This window comes from Sycon ciliatum, chromosome 11 (genome assembly GCF_964019385.1).
Source record: "Sycon ciliatum chromosome 11, ocSycCili1.1, whole genome shotgun sequence".
NCBI lineage: Eukaryota > Metazoa > Porifera > Calcarea > Leucosolenida > Sycettidae > Sycon > Sycon ciliatum.
Window position 1 is genome coordinate 18,127,358 of NC_088653.1, and position 17,673 is coordinate 18,145,030.

The window sequence follows — 17,673 nt, forward strand, 5'->3', positions numbered from 1 at the left end:
GACGTTCTACAACTAACTGGCTAACAGCTCTAGCATATCTTGGATGCGCACTCCAACAGCCTTCCAACTTGGAAGGTTCTAAGTTATAGAAATAACATAAGAGTGCGCACCCTTCAGTTTCTTTGGTTGTATCCTTTAGTTCCGTATTTTTTCCCACTGATGATAGGAACAAGAAAATCGATTCTGGGTTTTCAACAATATTTTTGGTATAAAATACACAGTAAATACATGTCAAACAAGTAGCGTAGTTGCGTGATGTCTGCGGCCTTCATCCTCTAAGTCAAAGTGACTGGCATGTACGCTGCTGGTACGCGCCTGATACACGCTGAAATTTCCAACATGTTGGAATTTCCATTTCGGCGCGTTTCCATACGCATGGCGCCCCAAAGCCAGCAAAAATACGCACAAACGCGTGGTTTCACGCGTACACGCGCCAGTTGTGAACACAGCTTTAGGCAGAATTTATTGGGTAACTTTCTCTTTGCATTCGAGGGTGATCCAACACCGTCTACCACCGTGATGACCTAGGAAAAAAAAGCATAGGCCGATGATAGGGATGTTATAAATTTTTCATTTCTCCTAGTTTTTTTCAAGACATAACCGAGGATTCGAGCCTCACTATCGCTCTGCATGCGTTCCCCGGTACACTTTGCATACATACTCATTCTTCGAAGTTGCTTCACGTCACGATCTTGCATTTGAAAGCCCTATTTGAATAGTGTATCTTTGATGGTACGGTACGGGATAGCGCCAGGCATGCCGACGGCACAAACACACAAACACGGGATTAACGCCGTGTGGACCCTGGCTAGCGCCAGACGTTACTGAAGTAACGTCTTTTGCATAGCTACGGGGATAACGGTGATTTCATGGGAGCATATGGTTAGTCTTTGATATCAAACATTAATATACATTTCCACGGAACGGAAGGAGGCGGTGCGCCAATAGGATTTGTAGGGTCCTGGCAGAGAGATGGTTTGCATAATGCTATCATGGTATGGTATGGGATTGCATGCTATGGTTACTATTATTATGATTATTTTACTTCATCAAATCAACAAACACGGGGTTATTTGGGCGGTTGAAAAAAAGAAGAGCATGGTTAATGGTGTGTGTATTAATGAGGGGGGGGGGGGGCTTGTCTAATCTAATTGGCCCAGCAGTTGCTGGGATGCGGAGCAGGGAGGCAGATGGTGTGTGTGTGTGTGTGTGTTAATGAGGGGGGGGGGCTTGTCTAATCTAATTGGCTCAGCAGTTGCTAGGATGCGGAGCAGGGAGGCAGGTGGTGTGTGTGTGCGTGTGTGTGTGTGTGTGTGTGTGTGTGTGTGTGCGTGCATGTGCATGAGTGGGGGGGGGGGGGATTTCCTGTCTGATCGGCCAAACAGTTGCTGGGATGCGGAGCAGGGAGGCAGATGATCGCCTGCATGGGAGTATTGAGGTTCAGACGACGAACACTCCAGATATGAAGTCCATGCCAATCTCGTCAGGGATGACTCCCGTTACAGATTCATCAGATTACTCATCTAGCGGTCATTTCTGTCTGGCACACGCTACAAGCTAGGTGGGCTGCGAAGAGGTCACTCAAGATGGTAGCTTGCTGCACACTGGGCTAACAAATAGTGGAGTGCTGGGCCTCTGCGGAATCCTGCTGCTGCCTACCGGGGCCAGCAATGTTCAGAAACCTATCATGGTCGCACGCTGGCTCAAAGACAGCACTGTATTCGTCCTTGCCGGTCTCACTGTCCAGTCGCTGCTGCTGTTCATACAGAATATTGTCAGTCATCGAGTTAAGTCTCGCGCCATTCTCTTTCGAAGCCATAACATCATTTCCAGCATCACTGTGCAGTTGTCTCTGTCCGGAAAGGACGTTATCACACGTCGAGTTACGCTTGCCAATTGTCTCGTTCAAAGCCATCACATCACTGCTAACTTCACTCTCAAGCTGTCTCTGTTCGCACAACATATTGTCAGACATTGAGTTTCGCTTGGCAATTGTCTCTTTCGAAGCCAGAGCATCATTGCCAGCATCCCTGTCAAGTTGTCTCTGTTCGTACAGAATGTTATCAGACATTGAGTTACACTGTGCGACATTCTCGTTGGAAGCCATATCATCATTGCCAGCATCTCTGTCAAGTTGTCTCTGTTCGTACAGAATGTTATCAGACATTGAGTTACACTTTGCGACATTCTCGTTGGAAGCCATATCATCATTGCCAGCATCTCTGTCAAGTTGGCTCTGTTCGTACAGAATGTTATCAGACATTGAGTTACGCTTTGCGGCATTCTCTTTAGAAGCCATAACATCATTGCCAGCATCTCTATCAAGCCATTGCTGTTCGTACCGAATGTTATCAGACATTGAGTTACGTTTGGCAATTGTCTGTTTCGAAGCCATAGCATCATTGCTGCCAGCATCACTGTCAAACCGCCCCTGTTCGTACAGAACGTTTTCGGACATCAAGTTTCTTTTCGCGATTGTCTCTTCCAATCCATTGACAGCGGCGCGCATGTCTCCACCGGTGTTCCCTCTGCGGCAGTACTGCTCATACACAGCATTGTCAACCATGGGGTTACAATCGACATTCATTGACACTGCCTTACCCAGCTCGTGATACGCATCTTGTTTGAAAATCGAATCTGACAGCTTGGTGTTGTGAAGTGAACTACTCGTCTTGACGTTGGACAGCGTATTGTAGTCTCCCTCCACTTCCTCACAGCGCCCAGCCGCATCTAAACGACTGTATTGCTGGTTGGCTGCAAGATGTTGATTGATGACTTCACTGCTGCTGTCGCCGCTGGTCTTCGGGTCAGTCGGCAGCTTATCCTGTGCTTGAAGAAGCTGAGGAGTGTTATGTTGTGCTGACATCGGAATGCTGGGTTCGAAGCGGTCAAGATGGCTGTAGAACGTGTGTGAATGTTCCTGCAAGGCGGGCATATCGTGCTTTGCAGGCATGGCGAGCTGTCTCATGCCTCGCATGACGCTCCTGATCGCGTTTGGCATTGACATGCGACCGGGATCCTTGCTACTGCTGCTGCTACTGTTGCTACCGGCACCGGGTACCGATGATCTATGGCAGCTCTTTGGCTTGGAGGCGGAGGTGAAGGCTTGCTTGTCAAATGCATCATTGCCTGGCCAACGGTCGCCACCGAGGTCTTGAGAGGGCATTGCTGTTGCTGACCTGATCCGGCCCACTCCTTGCACCCTGATGGAGAGACTGCGCATTGAGAGGCTCTTGCGGACCCTGGCGCCCTCCTGTCTGTCTTGTGGACCAACGCTAGAGTCCACCCAATCCTGACTGGGGTCGCTTAGTTCACTGTCGCGACTGCTTCGACCAGCTCTCTCACAACTCGGAGATGTCATGCCATCTGTATCGGCATACAGTCCATCTGACATGCAATTGGCGTGCTCAAAGTCTGTCATGGCAACTCTACCTCCACCACCACTACCGCTGCCGCCACCACCCTTCACCTTCGTGCCGCTTCTACTCGACATCCGTCTTAAATGTTTCCAGCTGTCCGTTCTCGCCACATTGTGCACATGGTCGAGACGTGATGCAGCTGCTGGCATGTGAGCTCTGCTGCCGTGGCTTCCCGACGGCACATCTCCACCGTCCACAGCCTGATAGATCTCATCGCCCCATGCGCTGTAGTCAGTAGCTGCCATGGGTACAGTTTCCACGGGTACGGTTGCTGAGCTTTCGGTGGATGCACGGCCAGAAGAGGCATCATCCGGAGTGGTTTCCGTCGTTTCCTCGAGCGCGGAGAACGAACCCTTCGCCTGTGCTATGGTACTTGTTCTCCTGTACTTGGACCTGAGCGACCGAGGACCCATGTCACGGCTACCCAGGGCACCAACTCTGTCCGCTGCCATCTCGTCGTCGTGGAAACAGTAAGTGTATGCATCTTCGCATTCGCTGTCGCGAGTGGTCGCCGGTGTCTCCTTGGTATCAGGCGCTTGATTACCTGTGCATCTGCTATTGTCGGAAGTGACGGTACTGCAGACGTCCTTGTAGGCTACGTCGTAGAAGTCTTCTTGTCCGCTGTCGGTGCACTCCTCCAGGCGGTTCTCGAGCGGAAATGTCTGACAGTAGGATACCTGGCTGTCCATTGACATCAAGAGCTTGCGCTTTACGCTGTGGCGGTGCGACATTGATCTACTCAGGCTGCTTGCAGACATGCTACTCACGACGTCGGTGGTGGTGGTGGTGAAGGCTCTCTCTGCCTTCGTGTATATGCCACACGACGAAGCCGGGTCGGCATGCCATGGTGACGCTACACCTGCATCCGCGCTGCTGCGCTCGCCGGCATCGCGGGTGATGCCGGACGATGCCAGACGGCTGTTGCTGCCGTCGCCGGTGCTGGCCGAGGCGTCCACGACGAACACGCTATGTGCTTCGGCATACACACCGTCGTCGTCACCGCTGGGTTTGTGGACCGTACCACCGCCCTGCATGAATACCGTTCCGCCGGACGAGTTGCTCAGGAACGACAGCCTACTCGGCGCGGGGCTGGGTGTCGGCGCGGGGCTGGGTGTCGGCGAGGCGCTGCTCTCCATCAAAGACAGCGATGCATCTGCAGGGGAGCACCAAGGAGAATGCAGGGAAACAAACAGCATGGCAAGAGAAGCTAACAAGTCGGCATTGAGTTTGCCAGTTCAATCTTGCAAACAGCCTAGAGATGGAATGCTGTTCATTAGCACGGACATATTTTGTAGATATGCAAAATTTCCCACTCGAGACAAGAAGAAAAATAATTTGGCTTGTTTTCTGCAGTTTTGTCTTGACTCTTGGCAGTCACCAGGTCGTTAGGGTCATAATCTGATAATGTCTAAATCCACTGTCCGCTTGGTTTTCTCAACAGATTGCTCAGGCGTGTACTGTAGAACGGGTAAAAGTCTAGCGACTACTAATTTTAGCGTTTTCCCATTGTCTACCGGTTGGCGACGGTTTTTTTTTAGCGATTTGCATTTTTCTTCATTGTACACATTTTGATACTGCCTTCTACTACTGTATGTACAAACCATCACTACCGTGTACTAGTGCTATGAGTGCTAGTACGAGAGAACATCATAAAACATAAAACATGTGTTAATAATTGCTAGGGTTTACCGGGTGTTAGCGGCCGTCGTGAGCTCCCTTCGGGAACGGACACGATAATTTATTTTTTTTATTTTTTATTTTTTTAAATAATTGCTTTACTACAGTTGTGGCAAGTGAAATCCGACACTTAGCATGAGGGACTGCACCATGCAGTCTGCAGCCCCTGCATACGTACAGTACATGTGTTACATACCACTTTATCTGTCTCATGACAGAACTCGTACTCGGTAGATCTACTCGTATGATCATCACAGTCAAGGTTCACAGTCAAGGTTCAAAAGGTGCTGGCAAAAATGAATGAGCACTGGATACCAACACTCCTTGAAGGCCATTCACACGACGGGCAAGCCCACTTTTATCGTACCGTTTCCAAGGATATGTACTCGGATACGATAAACTTGGACACACGCGAGCAACAGATTTTTTTATCTTGGCCGAGGCCCTTTTGCTCGCGATTATACTTTGCACGCCAGCAAAAGTGAGCAAAAGTGAGCAAAAGTGAGCAAAAGTGACCATTGGTGAACTATTGTGAAGTGTAGGTGAAAGTGCGCGCTGCAAATGTTGTCCTTCCGTTTTTTTGACAAGTGCTTCCAAGTGTTTTTCTTCCATTCTGAAGCGACCGTTGGTGAACTGTTGGTGAACGTGCGCGCCACAAAGTGTGTCCTGTTGTTGGCAAGTACCTTGAAGTGTTCCTGAAGTGTTCTCTTTCCATTCTGAAGTGCCTTCTGAGCAGTTGACGAGAAGTTGATATCCGATCAGAAGCAAACATGCCAAAAGTAGTTTTTTCCAGCGATGCCGAGAAGAAGTTCCTCGAGCTCTGGGGTGAGATGCTTGCGAAGAATGACAAGAAGATGATATCAAAAACGAAGAAAGTTGCCGAAGTTGTCAAGAGCCTGAACGACTACCTTGCAGACATTGGCTCGGTGGAGCGATACAATGCGTCCCAAGTATCGAACAAGGTGGACAGTGCGAAGGTGAAGGGCAGGGACCTGTACCGCAAGCACTTCCGGAAGCAGACCGGCTCCAGGCACGATAGTGACAATGACAATGTGGAGGAAAGTGTCGACCTGGAAGCCGCATACTCGCAGTGGAGTAACTTCCGTACCTTCCACAAGTGTTTCAAAGACCACCCAACGTGGGGTCCCAGAAGTTGCAGAGAGGTGGCTGTGAGCGAAAGGCGCGCACCTGAGGTGGTGCCCGTGCCGGATGGGCCCTCGTCTTCATCAGTCCCGACACCCGTACTGCAGCAATGCTGGTCACGACCACCGTCACCTGATCTAGGGCCTCCCCCCAAGCGCCTTTTGCCGTATGTCAGCCAGCGCCAACAGCTGGACGATGCCCTATTTGGCGTAGCCAGCAGCAGCGCCAGCGGCGATACCAGCAGAAGCACCAGCAGTGATGCCGTTTGGGACGCTGATGATGACAATAGCTGCATCAGCCTACCTTCAACGCCAGTAGTACAATCCGCATCAACTGCCTCTGTTGGCGACAGTGCCGTACTTGCAGAGACCGACGTCACTGAGCTGCCGGAGACCCCTCAACGAACAGTTGCTGCCAAATAACCTGTAGCACAGGGGACAGGCCGCAAAGGCGAGAGCCAGGTCGCTTTCTAGCGGGAGCTCAAGGACATCAACCTTGAGCTGCAGTCAAGGCAGTTCGAGCATGAGGTCAACATGCAGACCCAGTGGGCTGCCTACTTGGACAAGCGCGATGCTGAGAAGGAAAAAGTATAATCAGAAAGGCGACGCGAAGACATAGCGGTCATGACAGCACTGGAAGAGAGGGTCAACAACGGCACGCGCAGGCCTTGCAGCAGACAACAAAGCAATGCTGCGTTTATGGCTGCGCTCATGCAGAAGTACAATTTGTAGCCGACTCGTCAATACGTTCAACGATATTGTTTTATGTTATTCTATATTATTATTCGCTATTGTTCTCATTTCTCTGTATACACTTTTCAATAAACTGAAATTTGTTTTGACCCCGTGCGTGTCTGCTACATGCATACTTCTCTTCCGTACAGATAATGTATACGTGAACTCTTATCCACGGTTTTGTATAGGGAGTACCGAATTCACAAAAAAATATTTGAGTTGTTCGTTAATCATGGGCGTAATCTGCTCACACTGTGAATGAGTATTACGGTGTGATAATAAGGTACCCGTACCCTCTGTTCCCTGTGTGTGTGTGTGTGTGTGTGTGTGTGTGTAACTTCAGTGGGAGAGCCAATTGATGAACGCCACCACGCACAAACATTCTGCACATATCCAACTGCATGGTGTTCGGGTTCTCATAAGCACACTGCTACTTGTAGAGTAACTATTTCAAATTCCACGCGCAGTAAAGTTTTGGAAGAACTGAATTACTGATGGCCGCACAAAGACAAGTCAAACACAAAAGAGTCGAGAAGCGGGTAAATCAAGAAATTAGCTCATGTGCGAGTGCTACAAGACAGTGCTTGAGCATCATGACATCAGTGTACATGACAACAACAAAAACAAAACAAAATTCGACGGGTTCGCGTACCGGGCAGGTCAAGAACAAGGAGTCGTACACCTCCCTGGTCAAGAACCACTGTTCCGCTTCCGTGGGACGCCACCACCCCATGATCAGGCGTCAGATGCGGCTCCTAAACGGTGGGGGAGGATAGATCAGATCCACCAACCAGAGGCCAAAGACCTAAATCCCATTTGCCACATCCATGTTTTACTCATGCCAGGCCTCGAGTTCCCAATTAACTGTGGGTCGCAGCACGGTTGGAAAAATCCGTCCGCTTCCAAGCAGGACAGACTAATATGAAACATGCACAAACAACAATTATTTATGACCTTCACAACACTGTGTGACAAAGCTGATCAGTATCGACAAAAAGGATTTATTACGATTGTGGCAAAGTTAGTTGACCAGAATCATTATCAGTACCGGTTGGTGGCAGATACATGATCTGCTAGCAATGACCGTAGCTGTTCTGCTGTATGAGTATCGTGCTGTTCTTGTTCTTCAACTGGATCACCTTCGCCTTCATGGGGCTCACCGTTGACGTCACCGACGTCCACAAGCCACTCATTGTCGAACGGACAAGCTGAACGTTCGCAGACGTTGTGCAAAACACAAGCTGCAATGGCGACATCTGCGGCAAACACTGGATCTCGGATGAAGTTGCGGCACACAACACGCCATCGAGCTTTCAGTCGTCCAAAGGCGCTCTCGACAACTCTCCTCGTACGAAAAAGGCAGAAGTTGAAACGGCGTTGCTCCTCAGTCTGCTGCTGCGGAGGACGATTGGTGTAGCACTTCATCAGTTGTTTAGAAAATGCGAATGCACCATCTCCAAAAATGTACGCAGAAACTTGCGCACCGCGCACTGGTGTCGACACACCCGAGAGCCACTCTCCACTGCTGATGTTCTCCCTCAGCGCACTGTTGTTGTATGCCGACGCGTCACCAACTGACCCCGGCAGTTCAGCACTTGTGTAGGTTATGAGGCCAGCACTGTTCACACACGCCAGAACGAGAATAGCGGGACACTGCTTGTGGGAAAAGTAAGCATCGCCATATGAGACCGGTTTGCAAATATGCGTGAATGTGCCGTCGATGGCACCAGCACACCCGGGAAGGCCAGAGAGATTTTCAAACCCTCTCATTGTCATTTGCAGTGACTCTGCAGAGGTAGGGAACACGATTTCATCACGAGCCATATCGCAGATCAGAGGCAGGATGTCGTGAACAATCTTGTGGACCGTCGATGTCCCCACACGATACTCCGTTGCCAGTTGGTGGAACTCACACCCCTGCGCCATCCAATGCAGGAAAATTGCCAGACGTTTGGGTGGGCTGATAGACTGCCGCATGTTAGTAGTGTCTTGCTACACCAACGCAGGTCCCAGTTTGTCGACGATGTTCTTGAAGGTGGGCTTGTTCACCCTGTAGCGCTGATAAAATCGGCTCTCCTCCACGTCTGGATAGAGAATCCCGAGACGCGCCCAGCTGCCATTCACCTCGATTTCCCATGTTCCACATTGTTCTCACCCTCTAGGTGAGCAGTCCAGAATCGCCTTTCACGACGCGAGGAGTCAAATGCATCCAGTAGAGCTACAGACTGGAGCGATACCACATGTGGTCGTCATGTGATACCACATGTGGTCGTCATGTGATACCACATGTGGTCGTCTTGATGGACTCCATGGAGTTGGGAGAATATCCCTCGATTGCCATCTCCTTCGGGTTGCATTAAATTTGCCCGCAATCGATCCTCTACGAGAGAGAACATCACTTTGCGACTGCATAGCCAGCAGAGCCAACATACTCGAAGCTGCCATTCTTCAAACAAGGTGACAACCAATCAAAACGAACTACCAAATCGAAAGGAATGATTTTCCTCGAAGAAGAATTCAAAAGGAAAATGGAAAGTTCAAAATATCAAATTTCCCGGCATTTTCAGGAGATCACTATGGATACATTGACGAGTGCAAGGCTTGCAAAGTTTGCCCAGCACCGTGTGAACTGGCTCACTGTTTGCAAGTGTTATCTTGGTCACACGTCGTGTGAATGGCCTATTATGTGTGCTATGTTTGTGAACTGCGTGTATCCACACTGTGACCTTTCGATCTGTTTGGGATACATACGGCCAAGAGTACATAACCCCCCAGAGTGTGCAACGCCGATCCAGTTCTGCATAGGGTCTTGGTCGAGCGGAATCGGATCTTCTGATGTCATGCGTACACTCCACACCAGCGCAAGGCCGGTCTCGAGGCAGGGCACCGTTGTTTTTGATCTGAGAGTACCCGCGACTCCCCGGGTTCCCCTCAGAGGTGTACGGTATAATGACGCAAAGATCCGATTCCGCTCGACCAAGACCCTTTGCAGAGCTGGATCAGGCGTTGCACACTCTGGGGGGTTATGTATTCTTGATACGGCTCTATAGTACAAACCCGGTGCAGTGCATTACATCATTGATGACCATTTGTGGCGCTGTCCCCTATGGCAAGTGTCGGATTTCACTTGCCACGACTGCAGAGCTAGACTACAGTCAACTTTGCGTATAACGACATTCGGCCGGGCATCAGAAAAGTGTCCTTATTCGCGAAGTGTCGTTATACCCGAAGTCTCATTATATGTACTACAGGTAGAATGGACTTTGCTCTGGGCATGGAAAGTCTGTCGTTATTCCGGCGATTTGTCGTTATATCCGCAGTCGTTATTAGCGAAGTTGACTGTACTAGTACTAATATTACTACTTACTACTACAATGTACAGTACGTATCGCCTATAAGGTTGGCGGCTATAGTAATATAGCGGATATAGTGATCAATTTCTCAAATTCATTTTCATTTGCCATAACTAAGTATACACAGTTATCGCGTATAGTAATAATCGTCTATAGTAATATATCGCCTATAGTGATCAAATAGTGATCAAATTCTTCTTTCAAAAGACCTTTGTTACATTATTTTTGCATCGATTATAGTGATTGATGTAAAATCAAGTGGTGTCAGAGGAGAACAGGGTGTTACTTCTTCGTGAAGAACTAACTTGTCCAGTGTTGTTTGGTGAGTTCTGCTTGTACAAGTTGCCAAATATGCCTCCATCGTGAGGAAATGCTCATGTTGTGTGACATGATCTGTGGCCAGCTATGCCGTGCGTATGTGCACGGCGCCCTGAGTCGTTGGACACCCCACTCGCATACATTGCATGCAGTATCGGTCATAGTGATATATCGCTTATAGTGATAAAATTCTCAAAATCAAACACCAACGCTATAGGCGATACTGACTGTACTATGATGTAGTACTGCATTGTACTCACAGATCACCAGTGCACTACTAATGTCTCAACGGATTAGCGATTTGAAACTTCAGCGAAAATGAGTCGATCGCTAAATTCGCTAGGGTTTTTACGTGGCTAAAATTACCCGTTCTACAGTTGAAACTCACAGCTACATTCGCGCCCAACCGGCCCCGCCAAACACACACGCCAACATGCAAGTGCATGCGTGCGTGCACGCTCAAACACACACAAACATGTGCATGCACAGACACAGACACTCAGACTCAGACTCTGACACACACACACACGCACGCACACACGCACGCACACACACACATCGGCACTTACTATAAGCATGTCCCCTCTCAGCAACATCATACTGCTCTCCGACATCACTCCTCATCGCCGCGTTGCCATGGGGACTTAAAGCAGAATTTGCCGATGAGTGATACATTGAACTTGGTGACAACGGCCTACAGGGAGACGACGAATGTGTCGATGTGGGTGAGTTGCTCAACATCAGAGCTCTGTTCGCATGCTGGTAATGGTCAGAGTGAGGGGCTGCCAGATGGAAGAAAAAGCAAAGAACGGATGTACTAGCACTGTAAAAGCCATTATTCTAACGAGGTGTAACATTAACCATTTCCTAAAGATGAGTAAAGTGGCCCAGTTAACGTGTCCAAAGCCTAACGATTAGCATTCTTTCTCGCCGCTCAACACAGATTATCATTTTTTCTCATTGCTCAACACCGACCTATGAGAGAAAAGTACTCGTATCGACTTCTGTCCAACGGTAAAGCTGTGTTCACAACTGGCGGGTAAAGCTGCGTTCACAACTGGCGCGTGGACGCGGTACGCTTGCGGTTCATGCGTGTCCAAACGCGCGTTCAGGCTTTCTATAAAAACAGCAATTCGAGTCGTATTCAGCGCGTGCGACACCTTCGAGTACGAATTTTTTGACCCCACCAGTGAATGTGCGCTGGTACGCGCCTGATACGCGCTGAAAATTCCAACATGTTGGAATTTCCATTTCGGCGCGTTTCCATACGCATGGCGCCCCAAAAGCCAGCAAAAATACGCACAAACGCGTGGTTTCACGCGTACACGCGCCAGTTGTGAACACAGCTTAATACAAGAATAAGGACAACATGTCACGAGTTATAACTAACTGTCTAACGTTTCATATTTTAACAACAGGTTTCTTCTCGTTAATTCAGTAGATTTAGTGCTTGGCTGCTAAAGTCACAATTATTATTATGACTTTTGCACTATACGCCAATACCGTCAACCTGGAGAATAAGGACATCCGGGCCGGCCCACAAGAACCATGCTGTGTTTGAAAACCACGTGGTATATGCATAACATCCAAGCCAAGCATTTTGACTTCAGGATTTCAGCTCGAGCTTTACGGCACAGCCAATGAAACCAACGTCAAAGCTCCCACTGACCGGGACAGAGGTTAGCAGCTGGGTAATTGTAGGGAGTCAGTCATACATGAGAGCGCTACACTGCAGTTATGCTCGGTGAAATCTGACATAGAGCCGCTAAACTGGCGCCCTGGATCTGTTCTGATTGCAGGACTGTGTGTGTACGTCCAGCCGCATTCGCACGACATCACGGGCTATGCAAGTTGAGGGTGCCACATATGTACTCTGGGTGCCATATATGTACTCTGGGCACCACATATGTACTGTGGGTGCCACATATGTACTGTGGGTGCCACATATGTACTCTGGGTGCCACATATGTACTCTGGGTGCCACATATGTACTCTGGGTGCCACATATGTACTCTGGGCGCCACATATTTACTCTGGGTGCCACATATTATGTACTCCGGGCACCACATTTGAACTGGGTCGGAGTTCACGGAGCACAACTGCACAACACGACCCACACACTTACAACACGCGTGTCCTCTCTCAGGAAGATCGTACTGCTCACTGGCATCGCTCCTGGCTGTCAAGTTGCTCTGGTGACTCAAGGGAGAGCCCGTGGCGGAGTGATACGTCGATCGCCGCGACCCTGGGTTAGGGGTGATTTGGCCATCATGACAACTCCCGGGAGACGCGTGTCCGGGCGTGTGTGAAGTGCTCGGCACTGGACTCCTGCTAGTCCGGTCGTACAGGTTAGAGCTTTGCCCCGCCGCTCCTGTAAGAGATACCGCAAGCACAGAACAATACAATCATCTACACGCATATTTATAGAGCATTGTGCTGATTTAAAGATACCAGAAGCAAAGACACAGAACTTTGCCTCGCTGCTGTATTTAAGATACACCACGAGCACAGAACAGTACATCTCATGTACACAGAACTTTGCCCCGTTGTAAGATACCACAAGCACAGAACAGCACATGTAAAATAGAACTTTGCCCCGCTGCTGTAAGAGATACCACAAGCACAGGACAATACAAATACATTCGAACGTCTCTTTTCCGGACGCCTCAGATACACGCTAGTCTCTCTACCGGGCATCTTCAGCTTGAGTTTCTGTCGCAAAATGCTTCGAATTTGAGGGTTTGAACTTTTTTTTCTGTATGCGCAAGTGCTTATTTGTCACTGCTAACCTCGTACCTGTGTACCAAACACACTTTTATCAGGATTCTTTTTGTATCCCGAACATGTGCAATACGTGTCAAATAAACTTCTTCAAAAAAATGGTACGATACATGATAGATGAGTTATCCCCAGATACGGGCAAATCTGAGATACGGGCGGTGCTCGGTCCCAAGGTGCCCGGATAAGAGATGTCCGAGTTCAAAGTCAACACCGAGAGTAATGACTGCGGCAATAATGACAGTATCTCCATGCCCAGAGCTAAATCCCATCTAAAGGGCGATTCACAATACAACTTTCGGCGACGCGACACGCGATTTGCGACAGTTGCGACAAGAAATTGCCTGCCGCGAGCTGTCGCAAGCTGTCGCAATGCACCTGTCGCAGAAGTTGAAGAAAGTTCAACTTTGGCGACATGCGACACGCGACATACACAAATGGAGTACAGTTTCGACCCTGGGTGCACATGCAGTGCACGTGCATAGTACTACTTGTGCATGAGTATGTCGCAAACATGAAGAATATTGTGAACCGTGTGTCGCTGTCGCAGCTCGTCGCATGTGTCGCAAGTCGCATGTCGTGTCGCAGAAAGTTGTATTGTGAATCGGCCTTTAGAGGTGATTTACACGACGGCAGTGCATCCCGCCGGCAGGTGAAGTTATGAAAAGTCTGATCGGCCGGAGTTAACCTGAGTGGATCCAATGCGTGCTCGCACACAAGCGCTGGGAAATCAGGCAAGTTTTCGTGGCACATGCTGGGGTGGCGTTCTCAGATTTGCACTCGTCCTCTCGTCCACAGGGAGAGAGAGAGGGAGAGAGAGAGAGAGGGATGTAGTATTATTCTCAATGTGGACAAGGAGACATGGACGAGTAAACTAATGAGGAGCAAGAAATGCACAACCAGTAGGTAAGTGAAAAACCAGAGAAGTCCCGAGCCAGTGAAGCACATCAAAGTTCTGGCCTACGGGAAACGGCCTGTGTGACGTACAGACAGCATGCAACGCATACAGTCATAAGTGTACGCATAATAGAGTCCAGATATTACAGCATCTCCCCTTTCAGGGCGCGCAGCAAGAGAGCGATAAGTTAGCAAAACAGGAATAATGCTGAAGACGAAAGAGTAACGCTAAATGATTAACGGAATCTGATAGGAGTATGAACGGCACGTCCAGAACGGGTAACTCTACCGGAACGCTCCGGGTCGGGGGTAGCTGGAGATGGACGTTGGACGGGTGACGCTGGCTCACCATTGTCCACAGCGTTAGCAGGACCTGCAGGCGGATCGACGATGAGGGCACTGCGGTTTCGGCGGAGAACCGAACCGGACGGCGTCTCCACGATAAGCGACCTGGTGGAATGCTCAGCAGTGACAATACCAGGCTCTTTCCTATCCGGAACAAAGACAGGGATACCCGGGACCAGTGGCGGAGCATCGAGAGCGCGATGGCGGGAGTTGAAATCCGACGCTTGCCGGGACTTCAGAGAGGCGTCTTTAGCGGCAAACGCTGTGCGATCTACGAGGTGTGGCCGTCGAACGTCTGCCGACATGGGTAAACGCGTCTGGATGCGGCGGCCCATGAGGAGCTCCGCAGGACTGAAGCCATGTGCTAGTGGACTGGCACGATAGCTCTGCAGAGCAACATACGGATCACCTCCCCTCACCAGCAAATGCTTTAGGGTCTGCACTGCGCGTTCCACTAAGCCGTTGCCTTGCGGATAAAGAGGGCTGCTCGTGCGCTGGGTGGTTCCTTGCTCTTGAAGCCATGCTGAAACCTCTGCACTTGTGAATGGGGGACCATTGTCCGAAACAAACACATTTGGATTGCCGTGACGCGCAGACATGGACTTCAGTTGCGTGATGAGAGAAGCTGCAGAAGTACGGGACATCTGAGCAAGCTCGATCCATCGGGAGTAGTAGTCAACGACAACTAGGTACTGAGAGCCTTGAAACTGCATGAAATCGGCAGCGAATTCCTGCCACGGGAACTCAGGAAGACGTAAAGGATATCAGGGGCTCCATTGGCGTTGGCTTGTCACGAGCGCAGGCTTGGCAATTGGACACGATATCAGCCAACTGGGCGCTTAGACCTGGCCACCAAACTGACTGGTGAGCCCTTTCGCGGGTCTTCGTGATGCCGAGGTGACCAGCATGGAGCTGCTGGAGGACTTCTAGATGGAGCTGGTCCGGGATGACGATTCTGGAACCGTACAGGAGCAGGCCATCTGTGATACAGAATGACTGCCGGGATGCGTAGTAGGGCTTAACGGACACTGGAGCAGACTGTAAGCTTGGCCAACCGGACAGAGTGTACTGCACAAGATGTTGACACACTGGGTCTTGAGCCTGCTGGTGTTGAATCTCACTCAGTCTTGCATCGGACGCAGGGAGATGAGAAACCACACTGTCGAGAAAAGCTTCTGCGTCGTCGAGGAGGCGGACGTCATCAGCGGACAGAGGACGCGACGCAGGTGACCTAGATAAGGCATCAGCAACGATTAGATCTTTGCCAGGGATGTGTACGATGTCGAAATCAAATCGCATCAGGTTGAGCCTGAACCGAAGTACACGTGGAGGGATAGAGTCGAGAGCACTAGTGCTGAACAGGGGCACCAGAGGCTTGTGATCGGTTTCCAGCGTGAATCTCTTAGGCCCGCTTCAGACTAGGTACAAAACAGCCTATAAGTCACATTTACATAGAAGTTTCCAAGACAACAACAGGAATCTGGCGGGAAGCCTAAAAAGCTGTCCAATCCTTTCAGGCAGGGTGCCAACCCTTGTACAAGGCAACTTTCCTGCATTTATCGTACTTTCACCAGGCAGTTGTACGAACTTTGTACCCGGGTACGACTGTCCGCTGCTTTCACACATCCCAGGCCCCTTGCGCAATTTCGTAGGGTCAAAGGTTGCCTGTATATTGCATGTAAAATGTGTAGTCTGAATGCAGGCATGGAAAAATGTTGCCTTTTAGGTTTTATGTGACTTTGTACTGGATTTTCTATGTACGTAGTCTGATGAGGGCCTTACCGATGAGGTAATCTGAGAATCGGTTGCAAGCCCAGGTGAGGCCAAGAGCTTCTTTTTTCTATTTGAGCATAGCGATGCTCTGCCGGCAGTAGTGCACGAGACTGGAATGATACGGGTTTCCAATCGCCGGACGGCTGTTGCTGCTTGATAACGGCACCGAGACCATAGCTCGAGGCGTCTGCAGAGACAATAGTTGGGTACTCGGGAGAGTACAGAGCAAGAACAGGCGTACACGACAGAAGAGCCTTAATCTCTTCAAATGCCGATTGCTGAGAGGATCCCCAGGACCAAGCATTGCCTTTCTTGAGAAGGTCGCGGATCGGCTGTGAGACGGAAGCAAGTGAGGGAGAGAACTTGCCAAGCTGGTTGACGAGGCCGAGAAAGCTTCTCACATCCGAGACATCCTGGCATGGCGTGAAGTCTTGAATGCCCTGCACCTTCTGGGGATCAGAGTGGATGCCGTCTTGGTCGATGATATGACCCAAGAACTTGGCAGAAGTGACTTTGAAGAGACATTTGTCCGGGTTGAGTGTGACGCCGTTGTCGCTGAGCCATTGTAGCACCTGGTGCAGCCGGTTATCATGTTCTTCTTCAGTGCTACCAAACACTAGAGCGTCGTCCATCTGACATGCGGTACCAACCACACTGTTCAAGATCCGAGCCATTCGTTTCTGAAAATGTTCGGGAGCCGAACAAATACCGAATGGTAGACGCGTGAACATGAAACGCCCAAACGGGGTGATAAACGTGGTCAACTTCTGGGATTCCTTGGCCAAGGGCACTTGGTAAAACCCAGAGTTGGCGTCAAGCCTTGTGAAATACTTGGCACCGCCCAACTGACCCAGCGTGTGGTCTACCGCCGGCAAGACAAACTGCTCACGACGAACGTGTTGGTTGAGACGTGTGTAGTCAACGCACAGACGGACTGCCTCCCCTTCAGGTTTGGCGACAACAACAAGGCCAGCACACCAATCAGTTGGTTCATCGACAGGGACGATGACGCCTTGCTTTTCCATCTTCTCAAGCTCCGCTTTCACAATCGGCATTAACGGTATTGCCACATTGTCGCGCGGGCAGGACAGAGCAAATGGTTTGGCGCCTTCTTCGAGGCGAATGCAGTGAGGCTCTCCAGTGATCCTGCCGAGAGGTTTGAACAAATCGCGGTATGCAGCTCGTGCTGTCGCGGTGTCGCGAATACCGCTCGATACTTCAGAGATGTCAGCCTTG

General features: G+C 49.9%; 2 protein-coding genes across 2 annotated transcripts; both read right to left on the reverse strand.

Moving 5' to 3' along the window:
- Window positions 1-1,361: 1,361 nt before the first annotated feature.
- LOC135827474 (mucin-5AC-like) lies at window positions 1,362-13,015 on the reverse strand (the record flags this gene model as incomplete). Its single annotated transcript, XM_065339965.1, is given in 3 exon segments — window positions 1,362-4,572; window positions 11,214-11,426; window positions 12,770-13,015. Coding segments are annotated over 3 exon segments (3,422 nt in total), but the record flags the coding sequence as incomplete, so codon positions are not given.
- Window positions 13,016-14,555: 1,540 nt separating this feature from the next.
- Window positions 14,556-15,308, reverse strand: LOC135827152 (uncharacterized). Its single transcript, XM_065339678.1, has one exon. The coding sequence runs from the start codon at window positions 15,306-15,308 to the stop codon at window positions 14,556-14,558; it is 753 nt and encodes a 250-aa protein (XP_065195750.1).
- Window positions 15,309-17,673: the final 2,365 nt, after the last annotated feature.

Coding starts and splice junctions, on each gene's coding strand:
- LOC135827152 (XM_065339678.1), bottom strand. CDS start 15,308: ATGTCCCGTACTTCTGCAGCTTCTCTCATCACGCAACTGAAGTCCATG.